Below are 18,264 nucleotides of genomic sequence, written 5' to 3' on the forward strand. Positions count from 1 at the left end.
GGCAGAAATTGTGAAATTTTGGCATTGATTCTGAAAATATGACTGATCATGCAAAAAAACAGTATTTTATTTAAGGATAGTAATCATATGAAGACATTTATTATCACATAGCTGTTTGGCTCCTTTTTAAATCATAATGATAACAGAAATCACCCAAATGGCCCTGATCAAAAGTTTACATACCCTTGAATGTTTGGCCTTGTTACAGACACACAAGGTGACACACACAGGTTTAAATGGCAATTAAAGATTAATTAACCACACCTGTGGACTTTTAAATTGCAGTTAGTGTCTGTGTATAAATAGTCAATGAGTTTGTTAGCTCTCACATAGATGCACTGAACAGGCTAGATACTGAGCCATGGGGAGCAGAAAAGAACTATCAAAAGACCTGCGTAACAAGGTAATGGAACTTTATAAAGATGGAAAAGGTTATAAAAAGATATCCAAAGCCTTGAAAACGCCAGTTAGTACTGTTCAGTCACTTATTAAAAAGTGGAAAATTCAGGGATCTCTTGATACCAAGCCAAGGTCAGGTAGACCAAGAAAGACTTCAGCCACAACTGCCAGAAGAATTGTTTGGGATACAAAGAAAAACCCACAGGTAACCTCAGGAGAAATACAGGCTGCTCTGGAAAAAGATGGTGTGGTTGTTTCAAGGAGCACAATACTTGTTGACCCCGCTCCAAACATGGCACTTATGGTTGTGACCATAAAGCTCTATTTTGGTCTCGTCACTCCAAATTACAGTGTGCCAGAAGCTGTGAGGTGTGTCAAGGTGTTGTCGGGCATATTGTAACCGGGCTTTTTTGTGGCATTGGCGCAGTAAAGGCATCTTTCTGGCAACTCGACCATGCAGCTCATTTTTGTCAAGTATCGTCATATTGTGCTCCTTCAAAACAACCAAATGTCTTTTTCCAGAGCAGCCTGTATTTCTCCTTAGGTTACCTTTTGGGTTTTTTTCCTTTGTATCCCAAACAATTTCTTCTGGCAGTTGTGGCTGAAATCTTTCTTGGTCTACCTGACCTTGGCTTGGTATCAAGAGATCCCTGAATTTTCCACTTCTTAATAAGTGACTGAACAGTACTAACTGGCATTTTCAAGGCTTTGGATATCTTTTTATATCCTTTTCCATCTTTATAAAGTTTCTTTACCTTGTTACACATGTCTTTTGACAGTTCTTTTCTGCTCCCCATGGCTCAGTATCTAGCCTGCTCAGTGCATCCACATGAGAGCTAACAAACTCATTGACTATTTATACACAGACACTAATTGCAATTTAAAAATCCACAGGTGTGGGAAATTAATCTTTAATTGCCATTTTAAACCTGTGTGTGTGTGTGTGTCACCTTGTGTGTCTGTAACAAGGCCAAACATTCAAGGGTATGTACATTTTTGATCAGGGCCATTTGAGTGATTTCTGTTATCATTATGATTTAAAAAGGAGCCAAACAACTATGTGAGAATAAATGGCTTCATATGATCACTATCCTTAAATAAAAGACAGTTGTTTTGCCTGATCAGTCATATTTTCAAAATCAATGCTGAAATTTCACAATTTCTGCCAGGGTATGCAAACTTTTGAGCACAACTGTGTGTGTGTATATATATATATAATCTAAATGTATACCAGTGTGGTTACATTTTTGGTTTACCAAACAACTATTTTGAAAATATGTTACTGGTGTTTTTGTTTGGAGGATAGAATTCACAAAAATGTCCAAGTTTAAGACATGATATTTCAAAACTACATAGAAAACCACTGCCAGACAAAATGTACATTTATGAAATTGGACTTTTGACTCAAAACCAAACTATTGCAACAATTTCCTCATGTGACAACTAGCCCCAGTCTCCCTTACTACTATTGTTATGTTTTAGATTTACATTGTCATTATGCAGATGCTTTTATCCAAAGCGACTTACAAATGAGGAACACAAAAAGCAATTTGTCTTATGTTGTATGCCGTTATATTTTCGCTTTATGGTAGCCTATTTTTTCTATATATTGTATATTTTTTTACAAATTTAGGGTTTCATTTAGCGTTACTTTACTGAAAACCAACCTTGGGATAAAAAAAGTTTATTCGACTCTATTCAACCCCTATTCTACATTTTTTTCTGCAAACAATTTAGAGTGATTAATTCAATTAAAAATTGATAGGTCATACTGTAGTTGGCAAAGTCTAATAGGCATTACCTTTGAATGATTGTAGTGCTAATGAACTTATTGTAGATTGTGGGTTGTGAAAGTGGTGAGAGTTGATTTAACAAATTGAGGGTCTATTTTCCTCCTTGTCCAATTTTCACATTTCAAGGAATGTGGAGAGAAGGGGACGAGGTGTGTCATGATTTGCATTTGTTTGTTCTTTATGGCTCATCTGGAAGCTCACATGAAATAGTGACAAATGTTTAGCGCTTGGACTGAACTGGTGTATTGTGTGGTTCAAAGGAGTTCATTTAAATCATGTTTTTTTTTTTTTTTTTCAGGAATGGCTGAACTTTGAAAGCTTTAGACCTTAGACATTTGCAACCATGAAAAGTTAATATGCACAGCTTTGTCACAAAATGATTGTTGTTACACTGAATTTCTCAGTAACATTTTTCAATTATCCTATTCTGTCTATCTGCAATGCATAATGTCCTCATTTGGTGCTGTTCATCTCCAAATCTCTCAAGCACAAACTGGACAAAGAGGAATTAACTTCCAAGGATTCATTGGTATGACTCAGAACACCTTTGTAGTTAGCGTGGCACACATTTTCTTGTGGTTTCAAAGGTTGGACGTGCCAGCTAGTGGGGCCCCTTCACTGATGGTCAATGCTTAGACAGATGTTTTCCTACAGCATGTCGCTGGGTTGGAAGCAAAGGAGAAGGAAGGAGACTTGGCTGGACATCTGCTCTCCAGATCAGCTAGACCCTTTGACACAGGGGGTGGGGGTAAACTGATGGAGAGAGGCCCATCCTGTGTGTGTACATGTGTGTTTGTTTTCCGCTATTTGTGCTCTTCTGCTGAACTGTCTGTCTGCCTTTCATTTTCCACGTAAACAGGGGAAGCTGTTATTGGGTTGGGCTGTTACAAACCCCTTCATTTAAATGCTCAAAAGTGATCAATGTGGGGTTAACTTAAGTACCTTGCTTAAGGTTATTGGTCACCCTTTGGTGGTTCTAACCTAGAACCTTTCGGTTACAAGCCCAAATATTTTACCACTACACCACACCACACCAAACACACATAAAAAAACAATCAGTACACTTACATGCACTTTAAAAGTTTAGATTTTTGATAAAACAATAGTTTGTCTTTGTAAATGCTTTAGTTTGACTGAAATCGATTGTTGTAAATTCGGACAAATAGACCTATATAATATAACTGTAGCTCTGCTTCTTTCAGCATGTATACACGTTAATCAGACCACAACTGGCCTTGGCATTCTGCGCATTGCTCTGAAAGACAAGAGGTGATGCCCAGCATGTACAGTTGAAGTCAGAAGTTTACATACACTTAGGCTGAAGTAATTAAAACTTTAAACACTCCACGGATTTAATATTAGCAAACTATAGTTTTGGCAAGTCATTCAGGACATCTATTTTGTTCATGACACGAGTAATTTTTCCAACAGTAGTTTACAGACAGATTGTTTCACTTTTAATTGACTATATCACAATTCCAGTGGGTCAGAAGTTTACATACACTAAGATAACTGTGTCTTTAAGCAGCTTGGAAAATTCCAGAAAATGATGTCAAGCCTTTAGGCAATTAGCTTCTGATAGGAGGTGTACTGAACTGGAGGTGTACCTGTGGATGCATTTTAAGGCCTACCTTCAAACTCAGTGCCTCTTTGCTTGACATTATGGGAAAATCAAAAGAAATCAGCCAAGACCTCAGAAAAAAAATTGTGGACCTCCACAAGTATTTTTCATCCTTGGGAGTAATTTCCAAATGCCTGAATGTACCATGTTCATCTGTGCAAACAATAGTATGCACGTATAAACACCATAATACTGCTCAGGAAGGAGACACATTCTGTCTCCTAGAGATTAACGTAGTTTGGTGCGAAAAGTGCAAATCAATCCCAGAACAACAGCAAAGGACCTTGTAAAGATGCTGGAGGAAACAGGTAGACAAGTATCTATATCCACAGTAAAACGAGTCCTATACTGACATAACCTGAAAGGCTGCTCAGCAAGGAAGAAGCCACTGCTCCAAAACCGCCATAAAAAAGCCAGACTACAGTTTGCAGGTGCACATGGGGACAAAGATCTTACTTTTTGGAGAAATAACCTCTGGTCTAATGAAACAAAAATTGAACTGTTTGGCCATAATGACCATTGTTATGTTTGGAGGAAAAAAGGTGAGGCTTGCAAGCCGAAAACACCATCCCAACCGTGAAGCATGGGGGTGGCAGCATCATGTTGTGGGGGTGCTTTGCTGCAGGAAGGACTGGTGCACTTCACAAAATGGATGGCATCATGAGGAAGGAAAATTATGTGGATATATTGAAGCAACATCTCAAGACATAAGCCAGGAAGTTAAAGCTCAGTGGGAAATGGGTCTTCCAAATGGACAATGACCCCAAGCATACCTCCAAATTTATGGCAAAATGGCAAGGACAACAAAGTCAAGGTATTGGAGTGGCCATCACAGAGCTCTGACCTCAATCCGATAGAAAATGTGTGGGCAGAACTGAAAAAGCATGTGCGAGCAAGGAGGCCTACAAACCTGACTCAGTTACACCAGTTCTGTCTGGAGGAATGGGCCAAAATTCCAGCAAACAATTAAATTTTTGTGCTAATCAATACTATGCCAAAAATGCTGTTGATTGAGCTTAATTTATTGAACCCAGAATATTCCTTTAAATACATAAACAGACAAAAACAAAAAACGACAACCTTTTTACAAATGTCAGCAAAAAGCTATAAGAAGTGGGCTTTACGCAAAAGGTCAACTGAAAAATGTCTACATCACTCCTTTAACTGATGTCCTTCAAATATTTGATTATGTGTTGTGTCATGTAAATTTGGACATCCAGGTAAAGATAGTAGCTTGACTATGCAAAAACCAGCTGTAGCTCGATTATAACTGCGCATGTAAACTTACTGGATGTGCAAGAGTCCGATAAAAGAAAACAAGATGCTGGATTTCACGTTAATACAGTTCTTAACAAGGGAGGCATTTATACCATAATAACGTTACCAGTGAGGTTCTACAAGTTCTCCCATCTATTTGAGAATGTTTTCCTGTGCAGTTAGCCCCTATGCATCCCTCAGTTGGAACAAAAACATACAGAGCCTAACGAGTTCAGGCCCCGAGACATCTACCTACTTCCTGACCTCTTAAGAAATCTTCATCACTATGGTGTTGGTATTCTTGAAATAACATAAACATTGTTTGAAACACTGGAGAAACAAGTGCAGACTAGTGCTCATCTGTCTGCAGCATTTACTATCTGTCTTGATTCCTCCCAGCATTAATCAAGTGGTTACCCCACACCTGCGGAATGTGAATCTCGGCACCAATTGCTAGGTTAAGGTGAATATTGGCCCATGCAAAACATAGCTGGCATGTTCGGCTCCACCACAATCAGACAGGAAAGTAACAGTGGAGGATATTGGTCTTTGGGTTTCTTTCAAATGTCACACTTACATTTTGTCTCATCCAAAGCAAATTTGTTTAAAGATTAGTACAACATGACCAAACACCATCTTTCATTAGAAAAAATATAGTTTTGCACTGAATGAATGTCAAAGATTTAATTCTACTATTTACTTTAATTACTTTGGTAGCAGAGACTGTTTTAAATCTTAGAGGAGCTGTTGAGTTAAGATTTTATGATTAAAGAGATAGCTCACCCAAAAATGAAATTCTCTCATAATTTACTCACCCTCATGCCATTACAGGTGTGTATGACTTTTTCTTCTGCAGAACACAAATGATGATTTTTAGAAGAATATTTCAGCTCTACTGGTCCTCACAATGCAAGTGAATGGTGACCAGAACTCAGAAGGTCCAAAAAGGACATAAAGGCAGCATAAAAGTAATCCATATGACTCCAGTGTTTAATCCATGTCTTCAGAAGTGATGCTGGTTGAGGGTGAGAAACAGATCAATATTTAAGTCCTTTTTTTTTTTTTTTTTTTTTTTTAACTGTAAATCTGGTCACTATTCACTTGCATTATGAGGACCAACAGAGTCAAGATATTCTTATAATAATCACTGGTGTTCTGCAGAAGAATGTCATACACATCTGGGATGACATGAGGGTGAGTAAATGAGAGAATTTTCATTTTTGGGTGAACTATCCCATTAACCTTTTATTTTATATTTTTACATTTTCCAAAGGAAACGTTAGTGGTGCTTGCCCATGCAAAAGTTGACCACTACTATATGAAAGTGTTGTGTTTTACTGTGTGTGTTGCTTTTATTACAATGTGAATATGTTGAGTTTTACTGTGTGCATTTGATTTTTTGAATTTTGTGAAGCATTTTGTTCTTAATCGCTAAAAGGTGCTATATAAATATAATTATTATTAATTATTAATGATATGGGGTTGTGGGTGATTTCCAGGGCATTGTCAAGCGGTTGCTAGTGTTTTCTCTATGATATTCTTGTCCCTAGATATGGCTCGGGTCCATCTTTCAATGACAAAATCCTTCTATGGGATTTTTCCACCAACCTTATCATTTGCCAAGCAAAAATCTTTGCCTTAGCAAGCACCACTAATTAAGTAAACACCCAAATTACTATCCTTGCAAATGTGCAGAAGCCCTGTGTTTGAAATGTGGTAACACAATTACATGAAACACCTTCAAACTTTCCGAGCAAACATTTGCTTTACATGTACATATAATCAGTTCATAAACAAATTTTATTTATTTTAAAATCTGAAGTAATTCCCTCCACATGAAATTCAAATAAATACCTGTCAGTGTAAATTATAAGGGCTGAGATCTGCAAGATGCAATACAGGAATGTTTAATGACTATGAGTTGGACTTGGTCTGCAACACCCAGCCTTGTTCAATCTCCTTCAATCAATGTACAGTACTTCTGGATCACACAAACACATAATCCAGCACAGCACAGAGGTCTTTCATCAGTCCATCTTAGCAGCAGGATAAAAAATAGGGCCACATCAAGGGGTTTCTTATCCACCGCTAGGGTTTTGATGTAGGTCAGTGTTAAGGGAGTTAATCGTTTGATATATTTATAGCAGCTTTTGATATATGTTCTACAAACATAGCCATCATGGCCCCCTCCCTTTTTCCCAAAATCCCCTGAGAATAGATAACTTAAACTTCACAAAAAAAAAAAAAAAAAATTTATTAATTAAATACAATTTTAAAATATAAAACATGTAAAAAGTGTAAGGTCCTGCATGTGTTTGTTTAACATGGTAGGACAAATTTTAAAAGCTAATTACAAACACTGAACACATTTTTGGTAAAGCAGAACTGTCCTGTGTGGAACAGTAAGACTACCCAGGCGTTCTCAGAATGGGGCAGTTTCTCAAGGAGGACAAGTGATCGCTCTTACAGCAGTGAGCATCAATAATCAGCGGTCCAGCTCAAAGTCCATTTTATCGTACAGCTCTGGTCGAATGGAAGGTCTGTGGCGAGAGAACTTCACCCTGATATGGTCCCCAAGTTCATCAAGGCTCTGGAGAACCTGCAACAAGCAAGAGTGAAAAATGAGGCTAAGATATTCAGAGGTTAAAGAGAGACCAAAGAAATGAAAGATACACCTATACAGATGAGTAAAGAGTGAAAAATGTTTCAGACCAATATCACATTCTAACACAGATTTAGTTTCTCAGGATTCTGGGTTTTGGGGTAATTTAGGCCACATCCAAACTAATCTGTTTGAGTTTGAAACTTCAGCTTTCAGTATCCTAATGCCATCGTCTTCCAAAGTGTGCAGTTATGGGGAGTTTTTTTAACGAAAGTCTTCATTTTCGTTGGAAGAAAATGCAGCAAAATCAATGCATTTTCAAACGAAAATGGATTAGTGTGGACGTGGCCTTAGCCATGTCCTAAATTACATGTCTGCATAGCAAAACCCTCAGTTTTAGTTGCGAACATGTCAAACAGGAGTTACTTTCACTCTATCAGTCAGTACTTTTGAGGTGTCGAGCAATTTTGGTGTTTGTTGGAAATGAGCTTTGGCTACACTTTGGCTCAGAATCACTCTAACTTCCAACAGTTTCCCTTTGTAAATAAGGCCACATCCACACTTATACGTTTTTGTTTGAAAACAGACTGATTTTATTACATTTACACCTCTCATCCACATTGGAACGGCATTTTCCTTCACCGAGACTTTTGAAACTCACTTTGGATATCAATTTTTTTTTTTTTTTTTAATAATTTTTGGTTTATTCAAAAATTAACTTTCATTACTTGTCTAACACTCCGTACAGTAGGTATTACAACTTTAGTCTTCACTTGCCAAGTGTTAGACAAACGATGAATTTGCCTTGTGAATATGCAAACAGTACAGACAGAGGCATATAACACAATTTAACAGCAAGTTAAACGGTATTATAACTGGTTCATCATTTAGAAATGTACATTGTCAAATAATGAGAGGTACAAGAAAATGTGCAATAATAAATAAAGCATGTAATATGTCATAACTACCACTGTCAGATGCCACAGTGAGGAATGTTACAGGTAAAAGGAGACGATATTTGCTTGAGAGCAGCCTGTGAGCAGACAATTTTCTTATTATCTTTTGGCTCATAATTGCAATGTTTATTAACACTGACATTAGAAATGTGTGCTGATATAAGTGTTAAAGTAATAACGTTAAGTATAAGTGTAAGGGATCAAACCAATATAAAACAGATGAAGAACAATAAAAGTGAGATTGATAGGTCTATGAGAGCTTGGATGGTGTAGTTTATTACCTTGTCAAGCATGTCTCTGGTGTGGGCGGCAGACACACAGAAGCGAGCCCTGGCTTCTGTAATGGGTGTAGCCGGGAAACCAACAACTACAACACCAATCTTTCGCTTCAACATGGCCCGTGAGAACGCCCTGTGAGCAGATAGTTACTTGTTAACTTTTTGGCTCACCATCAGTATGATTGTAAATGAACCTGCACACTCACAAACAAATGTTCAATTGCCAAACAATCAAATTATCTAGAACAGTTCGCATCTTTCATCTCCAATTTTGTTTTGATATACTGTCATGGTGACTGATAAACAAAGGGAGAACTAAAGTATTCGTGGTAACAGTAGATGTATAATTGTAGGTTTTTACTGTACATTTTCTGGGAAATAAAAATAAACAATTGAGTCACTGCCATAATGCTAGTGTGGTTGCTAGGGCGTTGCTGTACAGTTGTTAAAATGTTCTAAATGGTTTTTAGCACATTGCTATGCAGTTGCTGGGTGGTTGTTACATGGTTGTTTACCCCCAACTTCTTCAGCCATCTTGGTTCCTGAAGTATTTTTCCCATTCCTTTTCCTATGGGGATTTCATAAAATCCTTAATAAAAGAATTCTAAACCATGAACCAAATCAACCAGCTCCGAGGTGAATCACAACGTTACAAACTTTGATTTTAAACAAAAAAGTATTTTAAAATCGGACAAAATGACGAAGATACAAGACTTTAACATTATTAACTACAATCCAATGAAGCACTGTGAAAGTGAAGTTGTTGACTGTATGTATAGCTACAACATATTTTCATTCCATAACAAAATATCCAGATATAAATATAGTAGTTTGAGAGTTTAGCGAGATTTGTCATTCGTGATTCTTTGATTGGTGTATCGTTTCTCTTCAGGATCACGGGTAGAGTAGTTCTTCAACATAAATTCTGCTATTAAACACAGTTTAAAAAAATTAAGATGAAACAATGGGGACCAATCACTTCAACAAAAGTATATACTGTCAATTAACAACCTCGGAGCTCACGGTAGGTCTATCTTTAAAGGTTTATATTGTTAAAAATAAATTTCCCTACAGAGAAAATGAATGGGAAATTTACTTTTTACTGCACTCTGTTCTGGTCCATAGGTATGGCACAAGTTCCTCCAAAGTCTATGGGATTTGTTTGCCAGTTTTATTGTTTGCTATTTGGAAATGTTAAGTCTGACTGCTTAGAAAAGTATTAGCACACCTCTCCTCAATAAACCAATCGATTTTAAGTACTTGAACACAAATGATGCAGAGCAATTTACGTACCAAAGTTACTTCATGTTAAGGATTTGTTGAAACCTCTAACCCTTATGAGCAACAGTAATAGTGATGCTTTACCAAGCACCACTAGTAATCTTCTAGCCATTGTATCTTCGTTAATAAGCTAGAACAACAGCTTTCAAGTTTCCAGAAGTATTACATACTCTTAGTATGACAATCTTTAACAGTGTCTGTTATTTACAGATGGAAAGAACAGAGATGTGATCACAGATCACCTGGTCATGGCCAGATGAGTTCATGATACCAGGCCAGATATTGCCCTGTTTGTCTGGTGTCTTTTAGCATTTCTACAGTAGAACTCTAATTAAACACATTTTACAGGGCAAAGCTGTAAAGATTCCCATTCATTTGTGCACTGTCTGCTACCTTTTCCTCACCCTTTGACTGAAGGCAAATCCATTCTACACCGCACTGCTGGACTGTCATTTGCATTAGCCAAGAGGGAGAAAAAGTAATGGATTGACAAGGAGAGAAAGGCAAAGGGAAAGGTATAATGGAGGAGGAAAAGATTGAGAGCGAGAGGAGGAGAGAAGGCCTCCACTTTGTCAGCAGAGAAGACAGCAGTGAGAGAACAGAGCAGCAGTGGAGAGTGAAAGCTGGATTTAAAAGGCCTCACAGCTGCCGTCGTCTTTGTTGGTGTGCCAGGAAGCTGTTATCTTTGGAGGAGTCTGAAACGCCTGTGCAGTGATGAGCCTCTTGCATGTCATGTTTTCTTTCTGCCTCTCTTGTTTTTTTCTTCACCACTGATTCATGGATCAACCAGACCATCCAAGATGGCCACGGTCCAACGTCCTCTTGAAAAGACCACATCACCTACTTTGGAATGACCAGTGGAGATGACTGCAGCTTTTGTTGTGGTGTCCTCATGCAGTCAGTACATTGTCCACATGGCATTCAAAGCTATCACCTTTGTAACCCAATGTAAGCCTCACATTGTTGTTTTATTGGCAACCCAAAATGTGGGCAGGTTCACAAGTTCAAAGGGGGATTACTTTAGTGTCCAGACAGTGGAAACTGTCCTTAATCACAAAGACGACTCATAGACACGAATAAAGCTCACAAAGAACCTTCATGTTTTGTTTCTCTCTGCCCCAACGATCTAAGCTAAGATTTTTGAAACAGACTAAATAGCTTTTGTGTAAATGCAAACCAAGAGATGCCGTTGTGTAAACTGATGCTCTTTGATGCATGTTTTTCAAGTTGGATGCTGCCAGAATCTTCAAAAAGAGAAGTGTCACATTAGTTATATATAGATTCTCTGGGCTGGGAAGTTGCTTACCCAACTTTCCCTGGTAGATAGAGCAGGAGTGGTACCACGGGAGAGTCCTTGTTGCCGTAAATGATGAAGCCCATCTCCTGCAGCCGAGATCTGAAGTAGCGCGTGTTCTCAGCCAGCTGCCGAACTCTACGTTGGCCTGTGGGGGAGACGCAGACAGAGGCGTCATCAAGTAGAATTTGTTAGCTTTCATTGGAAAAGAAGAGACATAAAAGGGGAGTCTACGATAAAGGTCATGATTTACAACAGAACAATTGTGTGTCAAAAGGAAAAGTGCAAATAATCTAAAAATTATTTTACTCTCTACTGGACAGGATACAGGTTAAGAAAATCTTAGTAAAAGATGTTTCTTATTTATTTATATACTGATTTCCAAGATAAAGCGAAACATTATGAACATTTATGTGCACTAGCAAACAAAGTTGAAAATTTAAATGACAAATAAACTTTGAAAATGTAAACTGAAAAAATTGCCAAATGGTGGTCAGAATATAATTTTACCATGCAACCAATCAACAAAGAACCATGGTAGACAAGCAAAATTCTATTTGTAATTTTTTTTTTTTTTTTTGAAGTGTTTACCCAAATTGAAAATTCTGTCATCATATACTCGCCTACAAACCTACATGACTTTCATAACCTACATGATGTTTTAATGAATATCATAGCTGTCTTTTCAACAATTACAGTTGATAGTGCCTCATATTAAAGCTTAAAAAAGCACCCAAAAGTACCATAAAAGTAGTCCATGCGGCACAAGTCTTTTGAAATCATATGGTAGTTTTTGTTGATAAACCAAAATGTAAGTCAATTTTCAGCTCTAATCCTCATGTCCACACTTTTGGGCCCTTAAAGTAAAGCACTATCAACTGCCATAGTATTGAAAAGATGCGCTTTGATGTGCACTACTTTGTGTTCCATAGGAGGAGGAAACAGGTTTGGAACGACATGAAAAGTGAGTGAGTAAATATGACAGAATTTCCATTTTTGGATGAACTATTCCTTTAACTGTAATTAAATGGCTGAGCAACATTATAAACAGTCAGCCATGCTCAGTGTTCAAGTGTGTAGATCTCAATCAGAATTCTGATTGTGATTTTGACCAGTTTTGCCATCTTGAATTTGTAAAAGTCTAATTCCACACTTGGTATAGTTATATCAATTTATTTTCTGCCAGATGCCTTCCATCCAAAGTAACCTTATTAGAATGCACAGAGTGTACTGTATTGTTATGATTTTGTCTTCAGATGTCAGAAATCAGACATCCAAGTGGTTTGATATATTGTATAAACAAGAGCTTGATGAATCTGGAGAATGGTGATTTGAAAATACATTTGAGTTGTTGTCACAGTAATTCTACAGCAATTTGTAGCACTGAGAGACTCTCTGCCCATTCTGCGGTAGCATGAATGCCAAACAGACCATGTCAAGCAAAGCCTGCAAAACCATAGAACAAATATGTCTAGAAACTTTTCCTAAAAACTGCTGGCACAAAGATCAGTCTATTTCTTTTCCATTTTTTCTTTTTCTGACTTCACTGTTTGCCTGCAAGTTCATAGTTGTTTTACCAATTATAGTTGAAAACACTGGGAAAATGGCCAAGGAATTGCAACGTAGTGTAGTGGCATAAAGCCACACAACCAGCAGTTACTGTTACAAAACATTTTTTAGCAATAGCTTAACTTTACTTTTCCTAGGCATACTACAATGTAAAGAATAGATTCGATTTTCTAGAATAGATTTCCTTTTACAATTTCCCCCATAAAAAGTATTTTTCATATTTCTGCTGTATTATGCTTAAGAGGAATACAGAAGTTTATCCAATAAACTATTAGTTCACTGTAGGATACATGTTGTTGTTTTTTTCAGCACACAGAGTGATTATCTAAACTAATGTGAAAGACTAGGAAAGAGGCCCAAAAGAGGAGCCGGGAAATGACATCATCTGCTTTGCTGTTCCAATCCCAGGATCAGTCTTTTAATAGCCCATCATTAAGACCATTAAGTAGTTAGGTGAGACAGAGCAGACCCATTCATAAAATAATACAAAAACATAGTAACAAACAAAAACAGGAAGAAAAACAGTAACACAGTAAAGTTCACTCAAAAATGTATATTCTGTCATTTACTCACACTCATGTTGTTCCAAACCTGTATGACTTACTTTCTTCCATGGAACACAAATGGGAATGTTTGGCAGTATGTTTGACTCAGTCACCATTTATTTTCATTCCATCTTTTTTACAAACAAAGAAAGTAAACAGTGACTGAGGTTACTGTGCCCAATAAAACAAAGTCATATGAGTTTGGAACAACATGAGGGTGAGTAAATGATGACATAATTTTCATTTTTGGGTGATGAATTATCCTTTTAATATCTAATATCTCAAACAAAATCTAACATAAAAGGCAATCTGAGTAAACACAAAATACAGTTTGTTAAATAAATGTAATGTTATTTATTGAAGCAAAAAAGTTATCCAATACCAACTGGGCCTGTGTGAAAAAAGTATTTGCCCCCTTAGTTACTAAATCCCCAAATCTATGAAACTGCATTCATAATGGGGTTCAGCTGGACTAGACACACCCAGGCCTGATTACTGCCAGCCCTGTTCAATCAAATCAACACCTAAATAGAACTTTTTCAGCAACAACAACAGTTGGCTAAAAGGTCTCACCAAGTAGCACACTATGCCAAGGTCGAAAGAAATTCCAGAAATGATAAGGGAAAAAGTGATTGAAATACATCAGCCTTGGGCGGGTTTCAAAGCTATTTCAAAGGCTCTGGGACTCCAAAGAACCACAGTGAGAGCCATTATCTCCAAACAGAGAAAACCTGGCACAGTAGTGAACCTTCCCAGAAGTGGCCGACCTTCCAAAAAACCTCCAAGAGCACAGCGACGACTCATCCAGGAAGTCACAAAAAAGCCAAGGACAACATCCAAGGAACTGCAGGCCTCTCTCGCATCAATAAATGTCACTGTTCATGACTCCACTATCAGAAGGACACTGGAAAAAATGCTATCCATGGAAGAATTGCAAGGCGAAAACCACTGCTAACCCAGAAGAACATTAAGGCTCATCTGAATTTTGCCAAAACACACCTTGTTGATCCTTAAAGCTTTTGGGAGAATGTTCTGTGGACTGATGAGTTGAAAGTGGAACTGTTTGGAAGACAGGGGTCCCGTTACATCTGGTGTAAATCAAATACAGAATTCCACAAAAAGAACATCATAACTACGGTCAAGCATGGTGGTGGTAGTGTGATGGTGTGGGGATGCTTTGCTGCTTCAGGGCCAGGGCGACTTGCAATAATTGAGGGAAACATGAATTCTGCTCTCTACCAGAACATCCTAAAGGAGAACGTCCAGTCATCTGTCTAAGTTGAAGCTCAAGCGCAACTGGATTATGCAGCAAGACAACAATCCAAAGCATAGGAGTAAGTCCACATCTGAATGGCTCAAAAAAAGCTAAATTTAAGTTTTGGAGTGGCCTAGTCAAAGTCCTGACTTGAACCCAATTGAGATGCTGTGGCAGGACATTAAACGGGCAGTTAATGCTCGAAAACCCTCCAATGTGGCTGAACTAAAGCAGTTCTGCAAAGAAGAATAGGCCAAAATTCCACCTCAGCGTTGTGAAAGATTGATCTCTAGTTATCGGAAGCGTTTGGTTGCAATTAAAGGTGGCACAACCAGCTATTAAGTTTAAGGGGGCAGTTAGTTTTTCACATGGGTGATAAAGGTGTTGGATAACCTTTTTGCTTCAATGAAAATATATATATATTTGTTTTATGTTATATCGCGTTTGAAGATCTAAAACAATTTAGTATGAAAAATACACAAAAATAGAAGAAATCAGGAAGGGGGCAAATACATTTTCACAGCACTGTATAATTACCTGTGAACCGATTGGCAGGTATTTACAAAGGAGATCTGCTCTTAAGCCAAGCACAAATGACCTTATCTCAGCAGAATGAACAATTGGCAGAAGCTACAGACAGCAGGTGATGCTCAAACCAAACAGTTACAGATGCAGTACAAGATCAGATGTGGCAGATCTTCTGCAGCCTATTGTGTTGTAAAAGAATGAGATTGCACTGCATCTGAGTAATGATGGAGGATTGTAACATGAACTCTCTGAATAGCATGACTCACGTCCCACAGAGCAGCACATTGTGCCAGTAATGACACCCATGGGCACCTTGTCCAAGTCAGATATAGACATCAAAATGTTCTTCTATTTGTCCAACTAAAAATTTTGTCTAGAGTTTCAAGAAGAGTTTTATTGGAAATAGTAGTAAGCTCTGCACTGTTACCATCATCATGCATAATTCTTACTTTTTTTAAATTAAACATTGCTGAATTTATTTTCGGTTGATGCACCTCACTTAGCACTGCCCTCCATAATGAGCTGAACTTCTAGTATGTTGTGAACTGCAGCTTTTCAACTACATTTCAACTAAAATGAAACATGATGTATTTTCTAAAAACATAAATTTCTAGATTAACACATATCAAAAACAGAAGGCAGCTTGGGAAAACCCTTATAACATCTGGTGCCATTCTGCTGACTTTAAATACCTGGAAATATGTGATCTTTCCCTGACTAAAGGTCTGGAGGATCTATACACTTTTCCCTTTGCTTTATTGAAGTCTGTTTTCCATGAGTTATATGCTGTTGCAGAATACATTCATGTGGTTATTAAATCCATGTGATTTTCTTTCCTGGGTCATTCTTGGAATTTGGTAATATTTCAACTTAGATAATTCTATATATATTTTTACATTATTTTGATTTGCCTGAATACTCCACAACATTATGCACATTTGAACCTCTAACAAATCATATTTCCTGCTTCAGGCATCAAAGCCCTTTTATTATAATTTTATTTTTTGGACACCATTTGTTCTCAACTCCATCACAGACATAATGGAAAGGGTTTGAAAATGATTATTGGTTTTTAATTGTGCTCCAATTTTAATCATCCAATATTTTCAGTATTGTTTCAACCCCGTCACAACTCTCCCACCAGTAAGCTACTTGCACCCACATTTGTTTAACACATCATGCTTAAGTCAATTAAATATATAAAATTTGTAATGTATAATATATTGACTATTCCATATTTCTGTTACAAAATTCATAAATGTAGTGAATAACTCAACCCTGTCACAGGTTGACAGTGAAGAAATGTAACAGAGTTGTGATTTTTTTTTCTCTCAAAATTGCAACACATAAAACCAAATAGCATGCTTGAAATTAATAAATTCTCTCTCTATATATTTATGGATTAGAATATTATTTTGAAATGTACTGATTTAATACCGTAATTTCTTAATTAAACTTTTTATGGGCTGAAAAATGATTGGTGTGACAGGGTTGAGTTCAACAAAACTTTATAGTCTGTTTTTAAATTAAAAAAAAACATGCATTTTTTTGGTCAAATATTTTCTCAGCAATGGAACACAAATACATTTTTGCAAATGACAAAAATTATAGACAGTGTGCACATTTTATTTATTTTCTAGAAGCTAATTCAGTGAATTGCCTCAGGGACATGTGAAAATGCTTGGTGTCAGATAGAAAGAACTTTTTTTTATTTTTTTATTAAGATTATTTTAATGCAATAATTATTTTATTCCTTATAATGGAATCTTGAAAAAAGCTTTTAACATATCATGTTTTGGATGCTGGTCTCTGTGTGAACAATGCTCAAGGACATGTAAAGTGGTGCATCTAAAAATTTGCTTTTGCAGGTCCATCTGTTAAGCCCTTATTTAATTTTTTATACCTCTGACTGATAAAATATGGCTTGGTGTTCTTTTCATGTCTTGTGCCTGTGTTGGGTTATTCACCTTCTGTCGTGCCATCAACTCCCATTATACATTTCATTGCTCTGATGATCTGCTCAACGACAGGTGGGGACATGGCTGTAGCATAGACTGCACTGTGAGAGTGGCACCGCAAGTAATCCACCAACTCCTGCAAAAACACAGAAATACAATCATCATTAAAGGAAAAGTTTCACCCCAATGTCATTTCAAACCTTCATTATTTTATTTCTTTCATGAAACACAAAAGAAGATCTAAGGTATAACGTCCATGCTTTTCCATACAAGGAGGGAAGTTAATCGTGATTTATACTGCCAAGCTCCAAAAAAAGCCAAAAAGCTACTATAAAAGTATTATAAAATTAGTCCAAATGAAGTCTTTTGAATCCATATGATAGCTTTGTGCAAAGAACAGACCAAAATGTAAGTCTACAAGTTGTTAAGTCTAACCATAGCTCTCAAATGTCATTTATGGTTCAAGATTCAAATGGTCACGATTGTTCACGTAACAGTGTTGGCGTAAGGGTGGGGGGGTCCACTTTGACCACCGAAGTTTTAGTGCAGTGGGTGGACTTTTCAGTAGGCGAATATACAACGAACTTCAAACATAAAACTACACCACTTAAAATTAACAGTCTTCACATGAAAAGTCTCTTTAATAGAAGCAAAAAAAGAAAAAAGAAAAGGAGAATGGATGATAATAGAGCTGTACAGTACAAAGGGATAATCAAAGATAATCAAATCACAAAATAAGATGTGCCCCATGTGCATACAATCTTCATACACTCATATTCAGTTTCTTACCCTTAAAAACAAGAAAGAAATAATTGAGTGTTTGAACTTGAGCTCTTTATCACTCTGTAGCGAAGTTCACACCAGCAGAAGTCGTGTAAGAAAATTATATTTGTTTATTATATTTAGCCTAAAATGTATAAAGTATCAA

At 37.0% G+C, this 18,264-nt stretch overlaps 1 protein-coding gene across 2 annotated transcripts in view; it reads right to left on the reverse strand.

Annotated features, from left to right (window-relative positions):
• Positions 1-6,851: 6,851 nt before the first annotated feature.
• sptlc3 (serine palmitoyltransferase, long chain base subunit 3) overlaps positions 6,852-18,264 on the reverse strand; it is a 45,712-nt gene continuing 34,299 nt past the window's right edge. For both annotated transcript variants that reach the window (XM_051651955.1, XM_051651956.1), the window contains exons 9-12: positions 17,346-17,472; positions 11,494-11,629; positions 8,910-9,039; positions 6,852-7,669 (exon numbers count right to left, since the gene is read on the reverse strand). In XM_051651955.1, the coding sequence (XP_051507915.1) occupies positions 7,556-7,669; positions 8,910-9,039; positions 11,494-11,629; positions 17,346-17,472 (507 nt within the window). In that variant the 3' untranslated portion in view covers positions 6,852-7,555. The remainder of the gene's footprint in view (positions 7,670-8,909; positions 9,040-11,493; positions 11,630-17,345; positions 17,473-18,264) is intronic.

The sequence above is a fragment of the Myxocyprinus asiaticus genome, chromosome 23 (genome assembly GCF_019703515.2).
Source record: "Myxocyprinus asiaticus isolate MX2 ecotype Aquarium Trade chromosome 23, UBuf_Myxa_2, whole genome shotgun sequence".
Lineage (NCBI taxonomy): Eukaryota > Metazoa > Chordata > Actinopteri > Cypriniformes > Catostomidae > Myxocyprinus > Myxocyprinus asiaticus.